The 19,944-nt window shown below is 35.5% G+C and overlaps 3 protein-coding genes across 6 annotated transcripts; all 3 read left to right on the forward strand.

Annotated features, from left to right (window-relative positions):
• The first annotated feature begins 230 nt into the window (after nucleotides 1-230).
• LOC135139807 (trypsin-1-like) lies at nucleotides 231-4,532 on the forward strand. The gene is made up of 7 exons (XM_064070148.1): nucleotides 231-563; nucleotides 2,998-3,115; nucleotides 3,164-3,326; nucleotides 3,601-3,806; nucleotides 3,865-4,070; nucleotides 4,122-4,179; nucleotides 4,239-4,532. Exons 1-7 carry the CDS (start codon nucleotides 495-497, stop codon nucleotides 4,358-4,360), a joined length of 942 nt encoding a protein of 313 aa, XP_063926218.1. The 5' UTR covers nucleotides 231-494; the 3' UTR covers nucleotides 4,361-4,532.
• Nucleotides 4,533-6,459: 1,927 nt separating this feature from the next.
• On the forward strand, nucleotides 6,460-19,114 carry LOC135139803 (acyl-CoA Delta-9 desaturase-like). 4 transcript variants are annotated; one of them, XM_064070143.1, is made up of 6 exons: nucleotides 6,460-6,521; nucleotides 15,137-15,326; nucleotides 15,373-15,503; nucleotides 18,052-18,257; nucleotides 18,311-18,496; nucleotides 18,552-19,114. In XM_064070143.1, exons 2-6 carry the CDS (start codon nucleotides 15,140-15,142, stop codon nucleotides 18,904-18,906), a joined length of 1,065 nt encoding a protein of 354 aa, XP_063926213.1. In that variant the 5' UTR covers nucleotides 6,460-6,521; nucleotides 15,137-15,139; the 3' UTR covers nucleotides 18,907-19,114. The 4 variants fall into 4 exon arrangements, with proteins under 4 accessions (XP_063926213.1, XP_063926211.1, XP_063926212.1 ...); XM_064070141.1 differs by lacking the exon at nucleotides 6,460-6,521 and adding an exon at nucleotides 8,936-9,044; XM_064070142.1 differs by lacking the exon at nucleotides 6,460-6,521 and adding an exon at nucleotides 13,732-14,007.
• LOC135139808 (trypsin-like) lies at nucleotides 9,973-11,379 on the forward strand. Its single transcript, XM_064070150.1, has 6 exons — nucleotides 9,973-10,191; nucleotides 10,239-10,308; nucleotides 10,360-10,531; nucleotides 10,580-10,982; nucleotides 11,038-11,095; nucleotides 11,147-11,379. The coding sequence occupies exons 1-6, from the start codon at nucleotides 10,135-10,137 to the stop codon at nucleotides 11,272-11,274; spliced, it is 888 nt and encodes a 295-aa protein (XP_063926220.1). The 5' UTR covers nucleotides 9,973-10,134; the 3' UTR covers nucleotides 11,275-11,379.
• Nucleotides 19,115-19,944: the final 830 nt, after the last annotated feature.

The following is a 19,944-nucleotide window of genomic DNA, read 5'->3' on the forward strand; positions in this document are numbered from 1 at the left end:
CCTGTCCGATTATTCCATTGAACCGGTACGCAAGATTATGCATACTTGGTATGCTAATTACATAAATAAAAACTACAATAAGGTAACAAATTACGAGTCAATGCCCTCCAAGGCAGAAGCATATGCTCGAACTCAATCACTTCCCGCACTATTATAGTTCGAAATTAATAAGACGTCTGCAGACTCATTCCACACGGACGTGCCACACAAAAGTCCTGCGACTGATAACTAATGACAGCGCATCCAATCAGTCGTTCGAAGAATTTTCCATAATTACATTTTCCTGTAGTGGTTGCGGTAGAAAAAGTAGGATAATTTCCAAAACAACTAACATTCAGGTATTATTAATGTTAATCAACGTGTTTGAGTCTGGCGGGTTTCGAGTTATTCCCTGACAGTTCGCAACCAGAAGTTGTTGGTGCTGGAGCGAAGACCAATGTGCTGTGGTTCATGCTAGTTTCGAACTTCACTGTGGTTCTGTAGTTAAATTAAACATGATGGTTTCGCCTCAAGTCGTCGCCTGTGTGGTGCTTCTCCCGTTGATTCTTACAGAAAGTGGAACTGTAAGTAAGTCTCCAGTTTTTATCTTGGCGAAGATTCTTCGCGCGAGTTTTACTTAGCGATTTCATGTCTAGATTAAATTGCCATTTCCGACTAATGCGACTTGCACAGATGTGTTACAAGTCCTGGAATTTTTTTTCCGAAATTAAACTCTTGTACAACTGCTCTGAAAATTAACGAAATTCGCAAGAAAAATAATCGCGCTATTTAAAAATGGAAACAACATTCCTACACAATATTGGCAACGCCGATTCCAAACACGTACAAACAAAACCCGTTAACTATTTGGAAAATGTTAATTGTAATTCAAACACGAAGGTGCGAGCTACCACATTTAGATTAAATTTTTTGAAGAAAAACACTCCCACACTTGATTGATGTATTTTGCGAATCCTACGCATTTTCTATGAAAAATACTATTGTTTGTTTGCTATAACTCTATTTTGTTTTTTTTTTATACATCAAAATTTAAAGTGGAAAAAATTACGAACTTACTCTGTATTAACTGAGATACAGCTCCTCTGTTAAAAATATTTTACGTCGACTGAGTTAAATGATGAGTGAATTCCACATACCGCTGATTCTTGTTTTACGAATTCTGGAATTCTGTATAAATACCGAGAAACCTAAATCAAACACTAACGGTAGTGTCCATTGTGTAAAGTTTTCTAAGTCATTTTAAAATGGGCGCAGTTTATTAGGACTAGTATTTAAACCGTTAAAAAAACCAGTCATTCACTAAGGTTACGCATTTACGCATTAAATTTTGACCTAAAAATATTTAATTTGAATTAAACTGCGTGAACGAAGCTCTGTACGCGTCACGATGAAATTTATGTGTGGTTATAATTCAATTCTGCGGAGCGATTTGAATTACAAAATAGCTTTCACCAGATGTTTTTAATTGAAACACTTTGTAGTGTATTAGTTAAGTGCAAATTTGTTTTTTTAGTACTCAAGTGTTTTTTTTCGAATTAGTATTTATTAAACTAGAAAAATCGAAACATTAAAATATTGAAATTGAATTAAAAAATCCAGAAATTGAAATGCTCAAAAATTGAGAAATCGAAAAATAAAAATCAAAAAAATTAAAATATCGGAAAATTGAGGAATTCAAAAAATGGAGAAATTCCAAAACTGAAATGACGAAAAATTGGAAAATCGAAAAACTGGAAAACTGAAACATCGAATAATTGGAAAATTAAAAAAATCGAAACATCGAAAAATTCAAAAACCGAAAGCACGAGATATCGAATTGAGAATTAGAAAAACAGAAAAATCGAAACAGACTAAAATCTAAAAACCAACTTTTCGGTTAAAAATTGAAAAATAAAAAAATTGGATAACCAAAAAATCAAAAAGTAGAAACTCGAAAGTATAGAAATATTGAAAATCCCAAAACTGAAATTTCGAAAAACTTAAAAATGGAAGAAATACTGACGAATAGAAAAACTAAAGAATCTCAAAACTGAGGAAAAATTTAAAATTCGAAAACTGAAAAATCGAGAAATCGAAAAATCGAAAATTCAAAAAATTGAAAAACCGAAAACTTGAAGAATTGAAAAACTCAAAAATCGAAACACTGGAATGTCGAAAATTTAGAAACGTCAAAAACCGAAAAACTGAAAAATCGTAAAACTGAAACATCGGAAAATTGAGAAATCGAAAAATGAAAAATCCGGAGATGGAAAATCTGAAGAATCGAAAAATTGAAAAATGCCAACATTAAAATATCGAAAAATTGAAAAACAAAAACCTGAAAAATGCCAAAACTGAAATACTGAAAAATTGGCAAATCTAAAGTTAAAACATCAAGAAATCGAGAAATTATTGTTGTATTTGCAATTTTGAATTATTAAAAAATCTCGATGTCTAGGATAAAAATTCAACACGGATTCATAAACCACAAGTTGTTACTTTTTAATATTTAAATAACATTTATTTGACATCAACTCCTGGAGGGGCACGAAGGATTTATCATATAACTTTAAAACGTTGGAAATAACTATTTCAGAGCATTCGATTTTGCAATTTTAAACTTAAATTGAAAAAAATTGAATTATTTAATTAAGGGGATCTACCAGTTATACACAGTGTGGCAAAAAATTATCAAATTTTATAAACCTAGACCTGATCTCTAATTTTTTTTCTTTATGTATTTGTTGCTTCCCTTGACATTTACTTTGCTTTAAAATAACAAATGAATCAAGTTTGTCAGTACAGTAAAATATTCATGACTCCAAACAGATTGAAGCGGACAATCATATTTCTTTAAACAAAATAAATATTACATTAGATTATATTCTTAGACACAACGCATACTCTTTGAATTTTGAATTTTTTCAAAATACCGAAAACTTCGTCGCTGTTACATGTCTAAGCAGAACAGCAGAATCTACTTCTGTCCAACTACACCTTTCCGGTTTTTCGTTCCAGATCCAGCAAGCCCGCGCTCAAAACACCATAACCAAGAAAATCTTCGGCCCGAAATTCGGGTCTTTCGGAAACCACCCTCCGCCGCGTCACGACAGCCCCTCGTCTCCTTGCACTTGCAGTAAGTTATCCTCCTTTTCTCAACCCGTGATCTCACCCCCTGTTGCAGCTTGCGGCGAACGCAACGAAAACAGCCGCATAGTCGGCGGAAAGCCCACAAACGAAAACGAATTTCCATGGATGGCCCGCCTTTCCTACTTCAACAGGTTCTACTGTGGAGGAATGCTGATCAATGACCGCTACGTCCTAACTGCAGCCCACTGCGTTAAAGGGTAACAACAACTCATTAATATTTTACGGCTTCGCGCGAAACAATTACATCCATGTTTATGTCGGGTGTTAAACACCAGAACAAAAGTGCGTTCTTGCACCTTCGCCCAGAGTTATTCAAAAGCCGCAATTGCGCATCCATTGCAGTAAACAAAAAGTGGCCCAAACCAGTTTGCGGTTTGTAAGTTTATTATCGGCGCCGTGGCCTCGATTAAGCCGAATTTTTCCCAAGGATTCGATTTGTTCGAAAACGTGCTACCTGTTTCGTTTTCGCAGGTTCATGTGGTTCATGATCAAGGTGACTTTCGGCGAACACGACCGCTGCTCGGACGCCAAGCGCCCGGAGTCCAGGTTCGTCCTGCGGGCCATCGCCGGAGCCTTCAGTTTCCTCAACTTCGACAACGACATTGCGCTGCTGAGGCTCAACGATCGGGTGCCGATCACGCAGAACATCAAGCCGATTTGCTTGCCCAAGCTGAAAGGTGACGATTTGAGCGCTCCGGAAACAGGTGGCATTTCAGCATTTTGTTGGTTTTGCAGATAATTTGTACGTGGGGTCGACGGCGGTGGCTACGGGATGGGGGACTCTGAAGGAGGACGGGAAGCCGTCTTGTATCTTGCAGGAAGTTGATGTACCGGTGCTGAGTAATGAGGAGTGCAGGAATACCAATTACTCGGCGAAGATGATTTCCGATAATATGTTGTGTGCAGGATATCCTGCTGTGGGTAAAAAGGATTCCTGTCAGGTTAGGTACTTTACGTTGTTGTGAGAGCGTTATTTTAACGGTTTGGTGTAGGGTGACAGCGGTGGACCTTTGGTGACGCAAAGAAAGGATAAAAGATACGAATTAATCGGTATTTGAAGGGTTCACCCTAATTAATACCAAGGATCAGTATTTACGATGGGTTTTTAGGGGTCGTCTCGTGGGGAAATGGATGTGCGAGACCGGGATATCCAGGAGTGTACACCCGTGTGACACGATATTTGGATTGGATTTTGCAAAATTCTGCAGATGGTTGTTTTTGCGAAGACTGAAGGTGGATGTAGATATGTTGTTTGTGATATACGAGATAGCAGAACTTAAGTAGGCATTCTGTGCAATTTAGAAGCGTAGTCGCTACGACGTAGATAATAAAGTACCTAATGTAATATGTAATGTATGTAACAGACGTTAATAATTAAATCTTACACCATGTCTAGATAATAATACTAGATTTCATTACATACATCGTTTTTACTTCCCGAGTGTACCTACGCTAAGGAAGTATAGTAAACGAATCCATCGGACGAATTGCCACTTTCATGTTTTCTCGACTTTTATGACCCCTAAAATACGAAAAAAGTAGACTCCCGTTTCCCTCTGTCTGTCTATCTGTAACCATTTTTATTAGACACGTAATCTCCGAAACTGCTGGACCGATTGTCAACAACTATTTTTGAAACAGTCAAACGTTTGCAAGATTTCAGAGCATTTGGTTTTGTAGTTTCAAAGTTAAACTGCAATGTTATTACACAATTTTGATTTTTTTCCCAAAAATCTGCATGTCTATAATAATAGTTTGAGATGGATTCATAAGTCACACATTTAAGAGTACCTATGTTATTTTACAAAATTTAAATAACCTTTATTAGGTAAAATTATATGATGACGTCATCCGTTGTAGGTAGGTCGTAATTAGATAAGTTTTGATTGGCGAATTACCATGTTTTCGTAAACCATAACACGTTTGCAAGGTTTCAGGACATTTGCTCGTGCAATTTCAAATTTAAATAATGTATACTGACATAAATTTTATAGATCACGACACCCTATTGTTGATGGGGACAATTAGCCAAATTTTGATTATCAGTTACCATCTACACGATATTCCAAATATACTTTTTTATAAAATTTGACAACAATCGGTCCAGTAGTTCCAGAGATTAACTGTCCAATAAAAATTCCGACAAACGGCAGATAGACAAGCAGAAATGAAAGACTTACTTTTCGTACTCTATGGATCATGAAAGGTTGAGAAAACTTGAAACATAGACAATCGTGTTACATAAGGCAGTATCTCACTTCTCGAAAACGTTTTTTCTTCTAATTTTTTTAAATTAGGTTGTAATTTTATTTAAAACTAAGCTTTCAATTCATACTATACGGTACACTTAATATTTTAAGAACGAAAACCAACACTAAATAATGAAAGAAAAAGTTGACAAGAAAGGGGAATGTGCTAAAGCTTCCTACAGTAGGACCGGAAATTTTTGGGCTGTAGTAACAGGGTTGTCTGATTTATTTTAAAGAATAGTTAATACTCCTAATTAATAATTTAATAATAATTTGCTAGAATACTTTTTTTAGAATTCAGTTTTTTGAACATAATTATTACAACTCCTTCATAGGATCAATTTCGTTTTCGGTGGAATATTTTCTCTATGAATGGAAGAAGATGGTCAATACAGGTGACTAGGAAGCGAACATTTCTAAAATCTGGCTTCTGGAGCATAAACACTATATCCCAGATTTTTTTGTGGATTTTCGGACAACTCCTTCAAAATTTTTCAGTACTTCCCTCTTATGACAAATTTGACCTTTTCAACAACCTTCTTTTCTTCCAAAACTCCTACCACTTTTCCAGAATTGCCCAACAAAATTTGGGAAAGAATTCAAAACCTATATCTACAGTCAGAGTTTAAGACACTATAAAACAGTAACAACACATGATTGAAAAAAATGTTGTCTGGTAAGCTTTGAAATTTAAAACTTTTTGTCCAAAATTACCGCCAAAAAAGTTCACAATGAATATGACAACAGTGGCTAATTTTTCACAAATTTTAATCTATCTGTATAAATCGACATTTCGTCTTTTGAAATTAACGTAAGGACTTATAAACTTAATAACGCACCGTTGAGTTAGTGCGCCGTTTTTAATATAGGTAGGTATATATTTATATTTTAATTATATTTTTTATAGCAATCAACTGTACTAATGTTATTCTACATGTTTTACTTTGAGCCGATAGTGGTAAAAAATAAAACCGCTTAAACTAAGTACGACGATATGCATTGCAAAAAAATATATAATTAGATGGATATGTTAATAAGAGCACCTATAAAGATATGAGGGTCTTGTGTTACGTATTACTTTTCCAAAATCAGTCTACAGTCGTAGTTCCTTGTAAGAAAGGGCTGGAAGCAGTTGTAAGCGTGGTAAGTACAATAATTGACTTAGTTTAACAATTATTGGAACTTTTACTATACTTAAAATAATATTAGCTTCTTAATAATGATCGTCCAGATTTTAAGCTACTGAATAAAATTCACTCTCTGATTGTTTCTTCTGTCAGAGTGGGATCAGCTTTTATTACTTTTTGATCGATGAGGTGGCTTATATTAACGTCACTAACAATGAAAATCCCCACGATAAAATTTCGTTTACTTCGAAATATTAAAAGACATTGTTTTAAATGGTTGTGTTATTAATTTTTTAAATACAGCGAAAAATAATAGCCTTCTTCTAAACAATTTTTTTAAGGTGGACATAATTTTCGCGGTTATAAAAACGCGGAAACAACAATAGGTTCAAGTTTAAATACAAAAGCAACCTTGTTCAAACATTTTCGTTAGCATTCATTTTCCGAGTGATAAGTATTATTGGTTTTTAAAAATACGCGTTTCTAAAAAAATATATATATGTAAGATATGTCACAAAAAATGTTAATACTGAAGACCGAAAACAATTTTATTGTTATCAGTCTTACTTCGTAGCAATCTAACGTGGAAGGTTATGGATGAATGGTGTTTTAGGAATTTTGACGAGTCAGAATAAATGCGTTTCGGAAGCAAAAAGCGTTGGCTTGTATACGAAAATTAACAATCATTTGTCTTGGATTATTCATAGCACGAAGGATGCTTGTTATTGTGTTAAAACTTGAAATTGAGTACTCGATTATCAATGTGAAACTGCTGACTTTTTGTTACGCTGGACATTAAGTTTTTCTTGTTAATTTTGCCTCAGAAGATTAATAAATTGTAATAATAACCCAAATAACTATTTTATTTTGAAAGATTTTATATTTTCACTTTTAAAAAATGACGCTGAAGTTGTAGTTAAGATCACCGGTAAGTTCTTAAGCACTTTAGCGGTGATCTTAACTACAACTTCATTGTCTAAGAAAAATTCGGACAAACGGCAGACAGACAAGCAGAAACGAAAGACCTATTTTTCGTACTCTATGGATCATGAAACGTTGAGAAAACTTGAATCATAGACAATCGTGTTACATAAGACAATATATGCTTTTCACATTTTTTTCAGTATCGCATAAATTGCAGTTGACGTGAATATTATAATTTAAAATCTTCTAATTTTTTTAAAGTAGGTTGTAATTTTATTTAAAACTATGCTTTCAATTCATGCTATACGGTACACTTAATAATTTAAGAACAAAACGCCAAAATTTCTGACAGAATGTTCGTCCTTTTCGCGGACAAAATCAACACTAAAAACATGTTTGACTATAGGTAGATGATAGAGACCACAATTTAAGAAAGGATCACGTCCGTCAGTAGTTAGGTGAAATATTAAGTCCAAACCTTAATGACTAAAACCACAAAACATGTCGCTGTGGAAGACTGTTTAACCACGAATATTTTACTACAGTTTGGAAAGAGTCGATTGTTATCTTCATTTGGGAGCCAAGTGACTTTGGGCAGGTTAAAATCCCCCAGCACACAGATGACTTGTTTTGGCATCAAGCTGGGAAGAATACAGTTTTTTGAACAAAACGATTAGAACTCCTTCACAGGATTTGAAACTTGTTATATGACAACAACATATTATTATTTATAAAAAGAACGACTGTCTGTGAACCCATCTGCCATGCAATCCAGTCAACCACTTTTCGGCAATTACCATAAGATAGTCGTGCGAGATGTTGTCATGCAAGTTACATTTTGGCAAAAAAAGGATTTTGTAGTGGTATGTCGGTGGCTTTTTAATTTTTTTGGAAACTGTAAAAAAATTGAACAGCTTTTTTTTAAACCAAAAATCTGGATTTATAAGATCCTTAAAATAAATAATGAGTTGAATGAGACTTTAAATGAGCTATACGAGTGTATTTTTTTTGTATCAATTTCGTTTTCGGTGGAATATTTTCCCTATGAATGGTAGAAGTCGAAGCATAAACACTGTATCCCAGATTTTTCAGTAATTCCCTCTTGTAAAAATTTGACTTTTTCAACCACCTTGTTTTCTTCCAAAACTCCTACCACTTTTCCAGAATCGCCCAACAAAATCTGGCAAAGAATTTTACCAAAATTTTGTCCAAAATTATCTCCGAAAAAGTTCACAATGAATATGACAACAGTGCCTATTTTTTACCAAATTTTAAATCAGTATAAATCGACCTTTCGACTTTGGAGGCCAAAGTCAGATTAACGTAAGGACTCATAAACTTAACGCACCGTTGAGTTAGTGCGCTATTTTACAATGTTATTTCACATGTTTTGTTTTGTTTTGACGTTTTGAGTAAATAAGAACAAATAACAAAACCAGGTAAACTAACAGCGACGAATTCGACGATATGCATTGCAAAAAAAAATAATTATATGGATATGATAATCAGAGCACCTATAAAGATATGAGGGTTTAGTGTTGTATATTAGTTTTTCCAAAATCAGTCTACAGTGGTAGTTCCTTGTAAGAAAGGACTTGAAGCAGTTATAAGCGTGGTAAGTACAACTGATTTAGTTTAACAATTATTTGAACTTTTACTGTACTTAAAATAATATTAGCTTCTTAATAATGATCGTCTAGATTTTAAGCTGCTGAATAAAATCCACTCTCTGATTGTTTCTTCTGTCAGAGTGGGATCAGCTTTTATTACTTTTTGATCGATGAGGTGGGTTATATTAACGTCACTAACAATGAAAATACCAACGATAAAATTTCGTTTACTGCGAAATATTAAAAGACATTGTTTTAAATGGTTGTGTTATTAATTTTTTAAATACAGCGAAAAATAATAGCCTTCTTCTAAACATTTTTTTTAAGGTGGAAATAATTTTCGCGGTTATAAAAACACGGAAAGAACAATAGGTTCAAGTTTAAATACAAAAGCAACCTTGCCAGTTAAAACATTTTCGTTAGCATTCATTTTCCGAGTGATAAATATTATTGCTTTTTAAAAATACGCGTTTCTAAAAAAATATAGATATGTCACAAAAATGTTAATACTGGTCGTCACAACTCAGAAATACCGACGGATAACAATTGTATTGTTATCAGTCTTTCTTCGTATGGACCCTTCCAGACGAGTGTCACCAAAAAAATTAAATTGTAAAATGCTAATGTGTGCCACGTTCAGTGCTTTTAGTGTCCATAAAGTGAATAAATACCCATTATTATAATTTGTATATCAAATGAAGGTAAGTCTACTAGTTTATCTATTATTGTTGTATATATAACGCTTCTTATCTCACTCTACCTCTCTCTCTTTCTCTTTCTACCACCACATAAAATGTTGAAAGTCCTTCCAACATTAAATTACGAAACGTAAAATGAATTTTATTTTAATTTTAAGTAAATTTCCTCCCCACACCACATGCGTTTAGACATTCATTTATTTATCTAAAATTACCTCACTAATTGTAATAGTGAAAATTCGTGACGCAATCGAGGTCGAACCCACATTTCCGAATTTTCATTTTTCCGTTATATCTATTACTCGCATCGTCAGCTATTCAGTTTGAAATCCTCGCCAAAGTCAAAACGCAAAAACAAAGTCAGTGACCCCAGACCGCGACAAGTCCCAGAGCCATCATGTTCTTAGCACTAAAGCCACATCTTTTAATAATATTCGTATTTATATCACCGTGTGTAAGTTTGCAAATCCAAAATAATCGCCAAACCAAATATTTTTTCAGCACAACACCGGTGACAAAATCGCACAAAAAGGGTTCCTCGACTTCTTTTTCAGCCCGTGTAACAAATGCAGTAAGTACCTAAAAACGTAATAAATCTGTCAGTCTTGTCGTCATTTTTGAGGATGCGGGGTCCCGAACAGAGAAGCGCGGTTTCACGGGGGTGAATATCTGCGAGGGTACGAATTCCCGTGGGTCGCCTTAGTACAAGTCCACGAAGAACAACACGTAGAGAGTGTGCCTGGAACGCTCATAAACAACAGATACGTGATAACGTCGGCTTCGCCTTTAGCTGGGTGAATACAAGTAATCACAATTCCATCTCACATTCTTGTAAATTTTAGACTGACGCCGTACCACGTGAAAGTCACTCTAGGCACCTACAACAAGTGCATTCCAGATGTGTCTTCAGCAAACGTTAGCGTCTCCGACATAATCATTCACCCGGATTTCAGCGCTGAAAACCACGCCAACGACATCGCTTTGCTGAAACTGAGCACTCCTGTTGTCTTCGAGCGACGGATTTCGCCGATTTGCTTGTCAATCCCGAGTTATAATTATTTAGGACAGGTGGCTACGGTGGTGGGGTGGCCTAAGGATAAGGGTGCCACAGAGTCGTCCTGTCGTCCCAAAAAATTGGGCCTGCCAGTTTTGGGAGGCGACGAATGCTTGGAAAATACACCTCATGAGTTCAGCGCTGATAAAGGATGCATCGGATTGGTGGGTACTGTTAGTGTAATTTGTGGGGTAAGTCCGCGACTGTCGTTTTTTGGTGGTTGAACTACATTGTGGTTGGTTGTAGGAAGATGCTGGAGTGCCGGTTATGTATAGGTCACACGGTGGAATTTACGAGTTGATTGGTAATTATAAAGCAATCTAACGTGGAAGGTTATGGATGAATGGTGTTTTAGGAATTTTGACGAGTCAGAATAAATGCGTTTCGGAAGCAAAAAGCGTTGGCTTGTATACGAAAATTAACAATCATTTGTCTTGGATTATTCATGGCACGAAGGATGCTTGTTATTGTGTTAAAACTTGAAATTGAATACTCGATTATCAATGTGAAACTGCTTACTTTTTGTTACGCTGGACATTAAGTTTTTCTTGTTAATTTGGCCTCAGAAGTTTAATAAATTGTAATAATAACCCAAATAACTATTTTATTTTGAAAGATTTTAGATTTTCACTTTTAAAAAATGACGCTGAAGTTGTAGTTAAAATCACCGGTAAGGTGCTAGAAATCGACTATTGATTGACATGGTACGATCTTCACATAAAATCTTATAACCACCACATTATTTATTATTCATATTATTTCTTTTCTTTTATTATTATTATTATTATTCTAAATAAAGAAAGGTGCACAAAGAAACCTAAAGCCATTAAACATGCTTCCAGGTGTAACGACTATCAACGAAAAATTGCTAATAAATTTAAATTTGTGAAGTAGGCCTCAGAATGCCCTACTTTTAAAGAAAAGAACTCGAGAGAACAATTTCTGCTACGGTCCCGATTGTTTACAAAAGATAAACTTATCGAAGGACGCGAAAACAGTAGTAGATGGACTATCGTGTTGCAGGTAGTCACTTTTCGAAAATAATTTTTTATTGGTTAGCTAAACCACTTTTTTAATCCTTAAAACCTGTAAGAACTTTAATCTGTTTTTGTTGTTTAAAGAATTGGTCGAGGATAGACAGAACTTCGCTCGCCTCTAAAGTACACTCGAACAAATACAGTTTCGACAAATTATCAAATTTAACTTTGACAATTTTATTTCTTTATGATGACCCCACGAGCTAAAATGGATTATTAAAGTAGAGGTAAAGAAGCATCGAATCTTTCTAGAAAGTTTTTCCAAAGAAAAATTTTTTGATAACGTTCATCGACATTTTAACAAGGACACGTATATCAATTTGAATACATGAAGTGTAATACTATGAATAATATATACCCAAATTTTCATGAAAATGGATTGGGCAACCATACATATCGCCTCATTCACTATTTTTTTAATCACCTTGTATAATCAACTAAAAAAATTATGAATTCACTCATAAACCACAAGTATAGGGACTTAATATCAGAGGAGTATGTTATTTTACAAAATTTAAATACCATTTTTCGGCAAAATTATAACATGACGTCAACCGTTTTGGGGGAGTCGTAAATAGATAAATTTTGATTAGCGAATTACCATATTTTCGATAAACTTAAAACGTTTGCCAGGTTTCAGGACATTTGGTTGTGCAATTTCAAAGTTGAATAACGTCTACTGACGTAAATTTTATAAAGAGATCACGTCACCCTATTGTTGGTGGAGACAATTAGTCAAATTTTGATTATCGCTTAGTACAGTCAATTATTCCAAAGATAAAACGAAATTTAAATGAAACAACAGTACATTTTTAACTAGAATTCAATACAATTTTAAGAAATATAATGTCTTACACGTTAAGTTTTACCAATATACAAATGTTTAATTTTTTTTTCGATCAATTTTAAAAGACGTTTCTGTAAACACTCACATAAATTTGTGAAGAAATAGTGCCTGTTGTAAAAAACGGTTGACTTTTCATTGCACATTCACATATGACTTGCCACACCAGAGCCTTTTCTCCAAATTTTTCAAAACGGATTGTGTACTCACTGGCAGAACATTGTAATAGTGATGCTCAGGAAGGGTGTTAAAATCTAATTTTAGGTACGTTTCAGCGTCCAAAATTAAGCACGAATCGTCGTTACGAAGATTTTCCAGATAGATTTTGCACGCAATTTTGCTTTTATGATTTTTCCAGACAGACAAGTAGAAATGGAAGACCTATTTTTCGTACTCTGTGGATCTTGAAACATTGAGAAGACATCACGAATTATAGACAATCGTGTTACATAAGGCAGTATATGCATATATTAGAGTCACTTCTCGAAAACAATTAATCGACGGACAATTATTTCTCAAATAATTAGTTAGACGTAACTTTTCATTAAAAAAGCTGTTTTAAATTTATTTTAATGGTTCGTAGTTAGCTAAACCTCTTTAACCTTGTAAGAAAATCAAATTTTTCACTAATTTGCTAATTTTTCACTAGAGCTGAGATAACCGGAATATAATGCTCACCAAAGCTGTAGATAATTCATTTACTGCAGGCACTCCACTCAAAAGTAGCCCTTTGTGGTTTTATACCAAAGCAAATTAACAGAATTTCACAAAAATAACATTTATCATTGTGTATCATCATCGTGATTAATATTTATTAGAAATGCATTTTTCCAATTCCGCACATTAACTAAATAAGTCACGTTCTTGCAATTAAGTTCTTAGAAAAGAAAGGCAACGAAATAAGTTTAATTTTGGAGACTAACGTTCATACTTCGATTCGTTTTACTAAAAGCGGCAAAAAACTCCTTTCAATACCTCCTACTTCCTATTGTCCGCTTTCTGCAAAAGCGTTTCTCGTTACGTAATTTTATTCTTTATTAGATGACACCTAGCTGCACAATGCTGATCCGGCAAATTCAGAATCCGTAACAGAAATAAATAATGTCGAAACTAGAACAATGACTAACTAAGTTATCATACGAGTCTTCATTACAAGTCATTAGTCGCACTATTCCGGTCGTAGTAATTTTAATGTTAACAAGAAGTCAGTACGTGCTTTACATTTCACCAGACCGTTTCAAGGGAGTCGGACAGTTCTTAAAATGTTCGAACGTGCCGGCCGCGAGTAGTGCAGAAATATGGACATTATTTCCTGCGACGAATCTCCCAATTTAAGTGAGTAATTGACGAGTGCACATCCGTGAAATATAATCACACCCGTTAGTACTTACAATCGCGATTCTTTTTTGTTCGAACTGTATCCCACAGCATCCATTGTGTCCAATTCAATGGCAAGTCGGCCCTCGCACCTATAAAAAACATCTGCACTTTTCTCATATTATCAGTCGTTGCAACGTCGCACACCGCAATTTCCTATAATGTTGGATTAAATTCACCACTGTAAGTACCTCATTATGGTTTTATCGAAATCCGAGTTGGGCACGCTGGCACGGTTTGCAATTTCATTAAAACTAGCAGCGTCCAAGCACCGAGAGCCTATGGGATCAAATTCGGTACGGTCTGTACCTAATTGCGATTATTTCATTTCAATCGTTCTGGAACCCAGCACACATTATATTACTGACGAACATTTGTAATTTTATCGATGTCAAGTACGGCCGAGTATCACAGTACTGAATTTTCCATCAACAAACACATCATTTATTTTAGACGAGAACACAACACCTACAGTTTCATTGGCGTCAAGGGTGATTAAGTACCATAATGTTTGAATTTTCCGCTACCAATATCATTTTCAGTATCAGTGATAGAAACAGTCATGCTTCTACCGCGTTAGATTAAATCAGTACCACAAGTACTAGTCACAGTTATTGAAAAACGCGATTGCAATATTCAAAAGTCCTCAGCGTCGGGTTTCTATCGTTCGGTACTACGACTAACTGCGGATATTGGAAAAAAAATCTTGCGGATTAGTACCTAACTTGCAACTAAACAACCGGCTAGATCGGCTACCGCGTTAGGTTAAATTTAACGCCACAAGTACCACGTATAAAAAATTAAAAAAATTATGACGTCAATGAATACTAACAATACCTGCAGTTTTGCCAACGTCAGGAGCGGCCGGTCTCGATCGGCTTGGTTTGAGTCCAGTACCGCGAGTACTTCTTCACGCTTATTTACGTAAAAATGGTGAAAACCCCACCAGTCGAACCAAATTTAAGGTACTCTGGAGTGGCACGTTTTATTGTCCGATATCTTGATTCATTCGATGTTAGGCGCGATGAAGAAGTACGCGCGCTTTTGTTCTTTTTTGTGCCTCCTTAAGAGTTTCGACGACTTTAAGATCATGGGGGCCATCAAGGAGCAACTAGAAAACAACGAAAAAACCCTATTACCACAAGAAATCGGCACCGATTACACTTTTAAGCGAAAAATCGTCTGGCCCAATGCCATCGGATTCCTCGTGCTGCATTTCCTGGCATTCTACGGGGTGTACCGGGTGGGAAAAGCGCACTGGTGGACCGCCTTGTGGGGTGAGTTCGGACGTTTGTCAAACGCGCCCTAAACGGCCCTTTGCAGCTCTCACCGTAACGGTGGTTTCGGGCGAAGGTGTGACTCTGGGGGCCCACAGGATGTACTCGCACAAGGCCTTCAAAGGGAGCTGGCTGATCCGCTTCGTCGTCATCGTTCTGCACACCATTGCGGGGCAGGTGAGTCAACACCCATTAGTACCCATTGCAAAAAGTCAATATTTGAGTCGTCATAATCGTTTCAAATTATTTGTTTTTGATACCGGTCGGATCAAATATTGAGGAAATGTTTAATTAGCCAAAAAATGGACGAAATTATTTCGACACTGGAGCTCCCGAGCACTTAGCCGCTTGGCTGGATCTAGTGTAACGATTTCGCAAATTACATGAGCACACTGTACCGCAGACAATAATGCCGGATAATATTTTTTCGGTATTGTTCTTGATGACATAAAAGTTTAATAAGGCGAAAAAACTTCCCGTTGTATTTGTATTTTGTCGAAGTAATTTGCGGCACTTTCTAAGACATGATGCTCTTATTAATTAGTTGTTGTTTTCAGCAGCCGAGCGCGGTCGGTTTGCACTAAGTAATACAATAATTGCGAACGCGCGTCATGAAATGACATTATCAAAAAAAAATTGTACCTATATCTACTTTCATGTTTGTTATTAAATCTATCTTTGTTTACAAGGCAAAAATGTGAATGCAAGATTTTTAATGTGCCAAAAAATTCCAACAAATGTAATAATTAATAATTTTTGGGCAAATTTCGCCCAATCCATGTACAATTGCAATACAGAAAGTCCTCATGTAAAGTAGACAAACTAATATTTTTACGCTACTCTCAACGAGGTACGTCATGTCAAATTACTGTTAGTGGCCGATTGTACAGGATGGCGTAATTCATCGTTTAATCTAATTTTTTTAGACCAAATTTAATTAAGTAAGGGCCATTACTATTGTTACGTTTTTAGAACATAATTGATTTGGTTACAATAACATCATTAATTTTTTACGCAGGTCGAGTGCAGAGTAAAATTTTTGTAATACGATTCTTTAATTGCGTGTGAAGTGTAATTTGCTTGTCCTTTATCTAATCCAACGTAATTAGATTTTCGCCAACATCGAATCCATCTAAATAAATGTCGCAATACTAAAAACAACTGTGTGGAAGAAAAGTTAAACTTAAACAAAAATATTTTGATTAACGATTTACTATATACATAATTTAGACAACCTTAAAACGCTTTAAAAGTTTTCAGAGCATTCGGTTTTCAAAGTTTAGTTGTAAAATGTTGTTTATAAATTTTGATTTTTTTCCTGGATGTCTAGGGTAAAAATTCAATATGGATTCATAAACCACGTGTGCAGGGGTATCTTCTTTTATAAAATTTAAATAATATTTACTATTGTAAATTTTGGTGATAACGTGATCCTATTTATTGCTGATGGGAATGATTAGCCAAATTTTGGTAGGCGTTCTATCATCTACACGAGATTCCTAATGCACATATAAAATTTGACAGCAACCGGTTCAGTAGTTTTGTAGAAACAGGGGACTTATTTTTCGGACTTGGAAATACAGATGGAAATTTTTAACATACAAAAATTTAGTCTGCTTCACAAAACACCTTCCTATTGGCTGCAATATGAGATATAAAATCTAAAAATTATCGTACGCAATAAATTCAGGACAAAATCGACCGAGATTTCTAATTGTTTCCGCGGTTTTTTAAATGTTAAATTACTAGCGACACGTGACCGAAATATCGTACTACAAGCACAATTGTGTAATACTACACTGTAAAAATAAATCATTCGGAGACTCACTAATACGCTCAACTACATATTATGTAAGAGTTTAAAGTGCTTAGTACACACTACATTACAGTGTGATCTAATTACTTAACGTTGACTGTAATGTGATATTTGTTGTCAGTACACATTGTCTGATACGTAAATAAAAATGCAAAAAAATTCGCAGTTACGGGACGCGAATATGTCACAAAAGAAAAAAACTGAGAGAGCAATAGTCCAAGCATCATCCTAGTAAATTCAGTTATTTGTTAATTTCAAATTCTGAAGAGATCTTGTCTTGTGGTATTTAGTTGAAGATTTATGTGTTCCAAGTGCTGCTCGCACCACCGTTGACATACGGATGAAACCTCCACAACAAAAATTTCACCAATTCTACAAACTTCCCCATACACAATTTTAAGTACGCATTTAACGCGTTTTTAATGAACATTTAATTTTGACACAATTAACGGATCAACTAATAACAATTAAATAACTATTAAAAATAAATGGCAAAATACGCACAGAAACGTAAAGATCGAATCACTACGTTGTTATAAGGTGATTGTGCCTTTCTCAGTAATGCCCGAACGTCAAGTTTTATTCCACTATCTCTAATTGTCACAGCTGTGTTATAACTACCAAGTGACCATTAATGTTCGTGATTTCTTTTCATATTTCAAATTTTATGATGGCATACCTGCTTGTCAAGGTGACATTTATGACAGTTAATATCATCTCAACCAATGACCACGTTTGTTAAACGTCAAAATTGACAACTGCAAACTGACGCACTAGCATGGATGCCAGTAATTCAGAATCGCCAACATAAAAATTTGCTTCAATCATTAATAGTCCCCGGTACTTCTTTGTTCATTTTGGCTGCTCGAGTCCACAACGCAGACATGATTGAAATTTACTTTTTCACAGAACTGCCTGTACGTATGGGTCCGGGACCACCGACAGCACCACAGATACAGCGACACCGACGCCGACCCCCACAACTCCAACAGGGGCTTCTTCTTCTCACATATCGGCTGGCTGATGAGCAAAAAGCATCCGGCCGTCATCAGCAAGGGCAAAACCATCGACCTGAGCGACCTAGAGAACGACTTCCTCGTCATGTTCCAGAAGGAGTGAGTATGAGTCCAGCGGCATTCCGTCACTTATTTCACCATTCATTGTACAGACACTACAAATTCTTGTATATTATCTTCGCTATTGGCATTCCCATCGCTGTTCCGATCTATGGGTGGAATGAGACTTTCATCAACTCGTTGTTCGTCAGCTACTTCGCGAGGTACATTTTGCAGTTGCATGCGACGTGGTTAATCAACAGTGCGGCGCATCTTTACGGAACGAAACCATACGACAAGTATGATTTAAGAAAACCGTCTAGTAGATTATCTTATCGTTTGTTGTTTTTACAGGTTCATGAATCCCGTGGAGAATCGTCTTATTTCGATGATAGCTCTAGGGGAGGGATGGCACAACTACCATCATGCTTTTCCGTCAGATTACCGGGCCGCCGAGTACGGAGTAAGGTATTCGGTGACGACTTTCGTCATAGACGTTCTTGCGTTTCTGGGGTTAGTATACGACTTGAAGGAGGTGAAAGGCGATGTGGTCAAAACGAGGGTGGTGAAAAAAGGCGACGGAAGTCATCCGATGTTTTCGAATCAAAGTGAGGCCGAAGTGGACCCGGCGGATCTGCTGAACAGCCCGGAGTTTGACGACAAAACCAATTTAGAAATCAGTGCCAGACACGTTACTGCTAGTGGATGACTAGTTCGAAAGCAAATTACCAAATATTTTTACAAACCGTCAAGACTTTGTGTTATTTAATATTGTATTAATGCTAGGAAAATTGAATCTCAAATAAAATAATCGGTAGTTAGTGTTATCATAATGGGTTAAGTATTTTACTTGAGGGGCAATTTTTGCAAAAATGTACTTAATCTGTTTTCACAACAATAAAAATGCGTAAAACTTACATAGTTTTTCTCCAGCTTTGTATTAAAGTTTAAAACACAAGTATTTGATCTCAAATTACGAAGCATATACTTATTTCAAAACCTCGTTTTTTAATTTAAATAAAGATTAAATTATGTGGCTACCGTTATCTCGTTTTAATTACTTTGTAAATGTACACTTTGTTATTTTTACCGCTGAATAAAGATTTTTTAGAAACTTACATTTTGGGGTTTTGAAATAACGGCCAATTGTGGGCTAACGTGAAAAAAATCGTAAGCGCCACCATTTTATCTGAAACTGGAATAACATTCTCGACTAATCTGAAACTTGATTTGACGATTATTACGTGCTGGGTACCAATGAAAACGGCTAATTTAATCACGAGCTCATTTCGTCTCACAATTGAAAATTAATTTAATCAATACTCTTAATTAAAACTTACATCTAAACATTTTCATTTAAATCGCCACGTTGCGGAAAATTGCAAGCATCTGTTTTGTTGCCGAACGAATTATTTTTAATTACACAGATGTTGTGTAGGTACTAGTTCCACCGTAGTTATAAACATACTTAAATTGAATCTAATCTAGTAAACGTCTATCAGCCTACCGTTAAAAAAAAATTAGCCGGCCATTTTTCTGAAGCCCAAAGCAACACGAGTTGTTGGAACGAGAACATCAGTTTAGTCCAAGTTACCGAAAATTTTCTAAACTCAAAATACATATTCATTCTTTCGTTCTTAGAATAAAAATAGTAGAATATTGCAAGAACTGCCTTCGCCGCCGCTGTCCCTACAATTGCTTGTCCAAGAAATCCATGCACCGATACGCTCATTAGTCATTACATAAC

The sequence above is a fragment of the Zophobas morio genome, unplaced genomic scaffold (genome assembly GCF_036711695.1).
Source record: "Zophobas morio isolate AGI-343-1 ecotype UQ-CSIRO unplaced genomic scaffold, CSIRO_AGI_Zmor_V1 ptg000033l, whole genome shotgun sequence".
NCBI classification, from domain to species: domain Eukaryota; kingdom Metazoa; phylum Arthropoda; class Insecta; order Coleoptera; family Tenebrionidae; genus Zophobas; species Zophobas morio.

What these genes read in the sequence shown, in the direction of transcription:
- LOC135139807 (XM_064070148.1), top strand. Translation starts at nt 495, where the DNA reads ATGATGGTTTCGCCTCAAGTCGTCGCCTGTGTGGTGCTTCTCCCGTTG. An exon ending in GCAGCCCACTGCGTTAAAGG is followed by an intron (nt 3,327 to 3,600) that starts GTAACAACAACT and finishes TCGTTTTCGCAG; the next exon opens with GTTCATGTGGTTCATGATCA. An exon ending in GTAAAAAGGATTCCTGTCAG is followed by an intron (nt 4,071 to 4,121) that starts GTTAGGTACTTT and finishes GGTTTGGTGTAG; the next exon opens with GGTGACAGCGGTGGACCTTT.
- LOC135139808 (XM_064070150.1), top strand. Translation starts at nt 10,135, where the DNA reads ATGTTCTTAGCACTAAAGCCACATCTTTTAATAATATTCGTATTTATA. An exon ending in TCGTATTTATATCACCGTGT is followed by an intron (nt 10,192 to 10,238) that starts GTAAGTTTGCAA and finishes ATATTTTTTCAG; the next exon opens with CACAACACCGGTGACAAAAT. An exon ending in TCGGCTTCGCCTTTAGCTGG is followed by an intron (nt 10,532 to 10,579) that starts GTGAATACAAGT and finishes TGTAAATTTTAG; the next exon opens with ACTGACGCCGTACCACGTGA.
- LOC135139803 (XM_064070143.1), top strand. Translation starts at nt 15,140, where the DNA reads ATGGGGGCCATCAAGGAGCAACTAGAAAACAACGAAAAAACCCTATTA. An exon ending in TGCACACCATTGCGGGGCAG is followed by an intron (nt 15,504 to 18,051) that starts GTGAGTCAACAC and finishes ACTTTTTCACAG; the next exon opens with AACTGCCTGTACGTATGGGT. An exon ending in GGAACGAAACCATACGACAA is followed by an intron (nt 18,497 to 18,551) that starts GTATGATTTAAG and finishes TTGTTTTTACAG; the next exon opens with GTTCATGAATCCCGTGGAGA.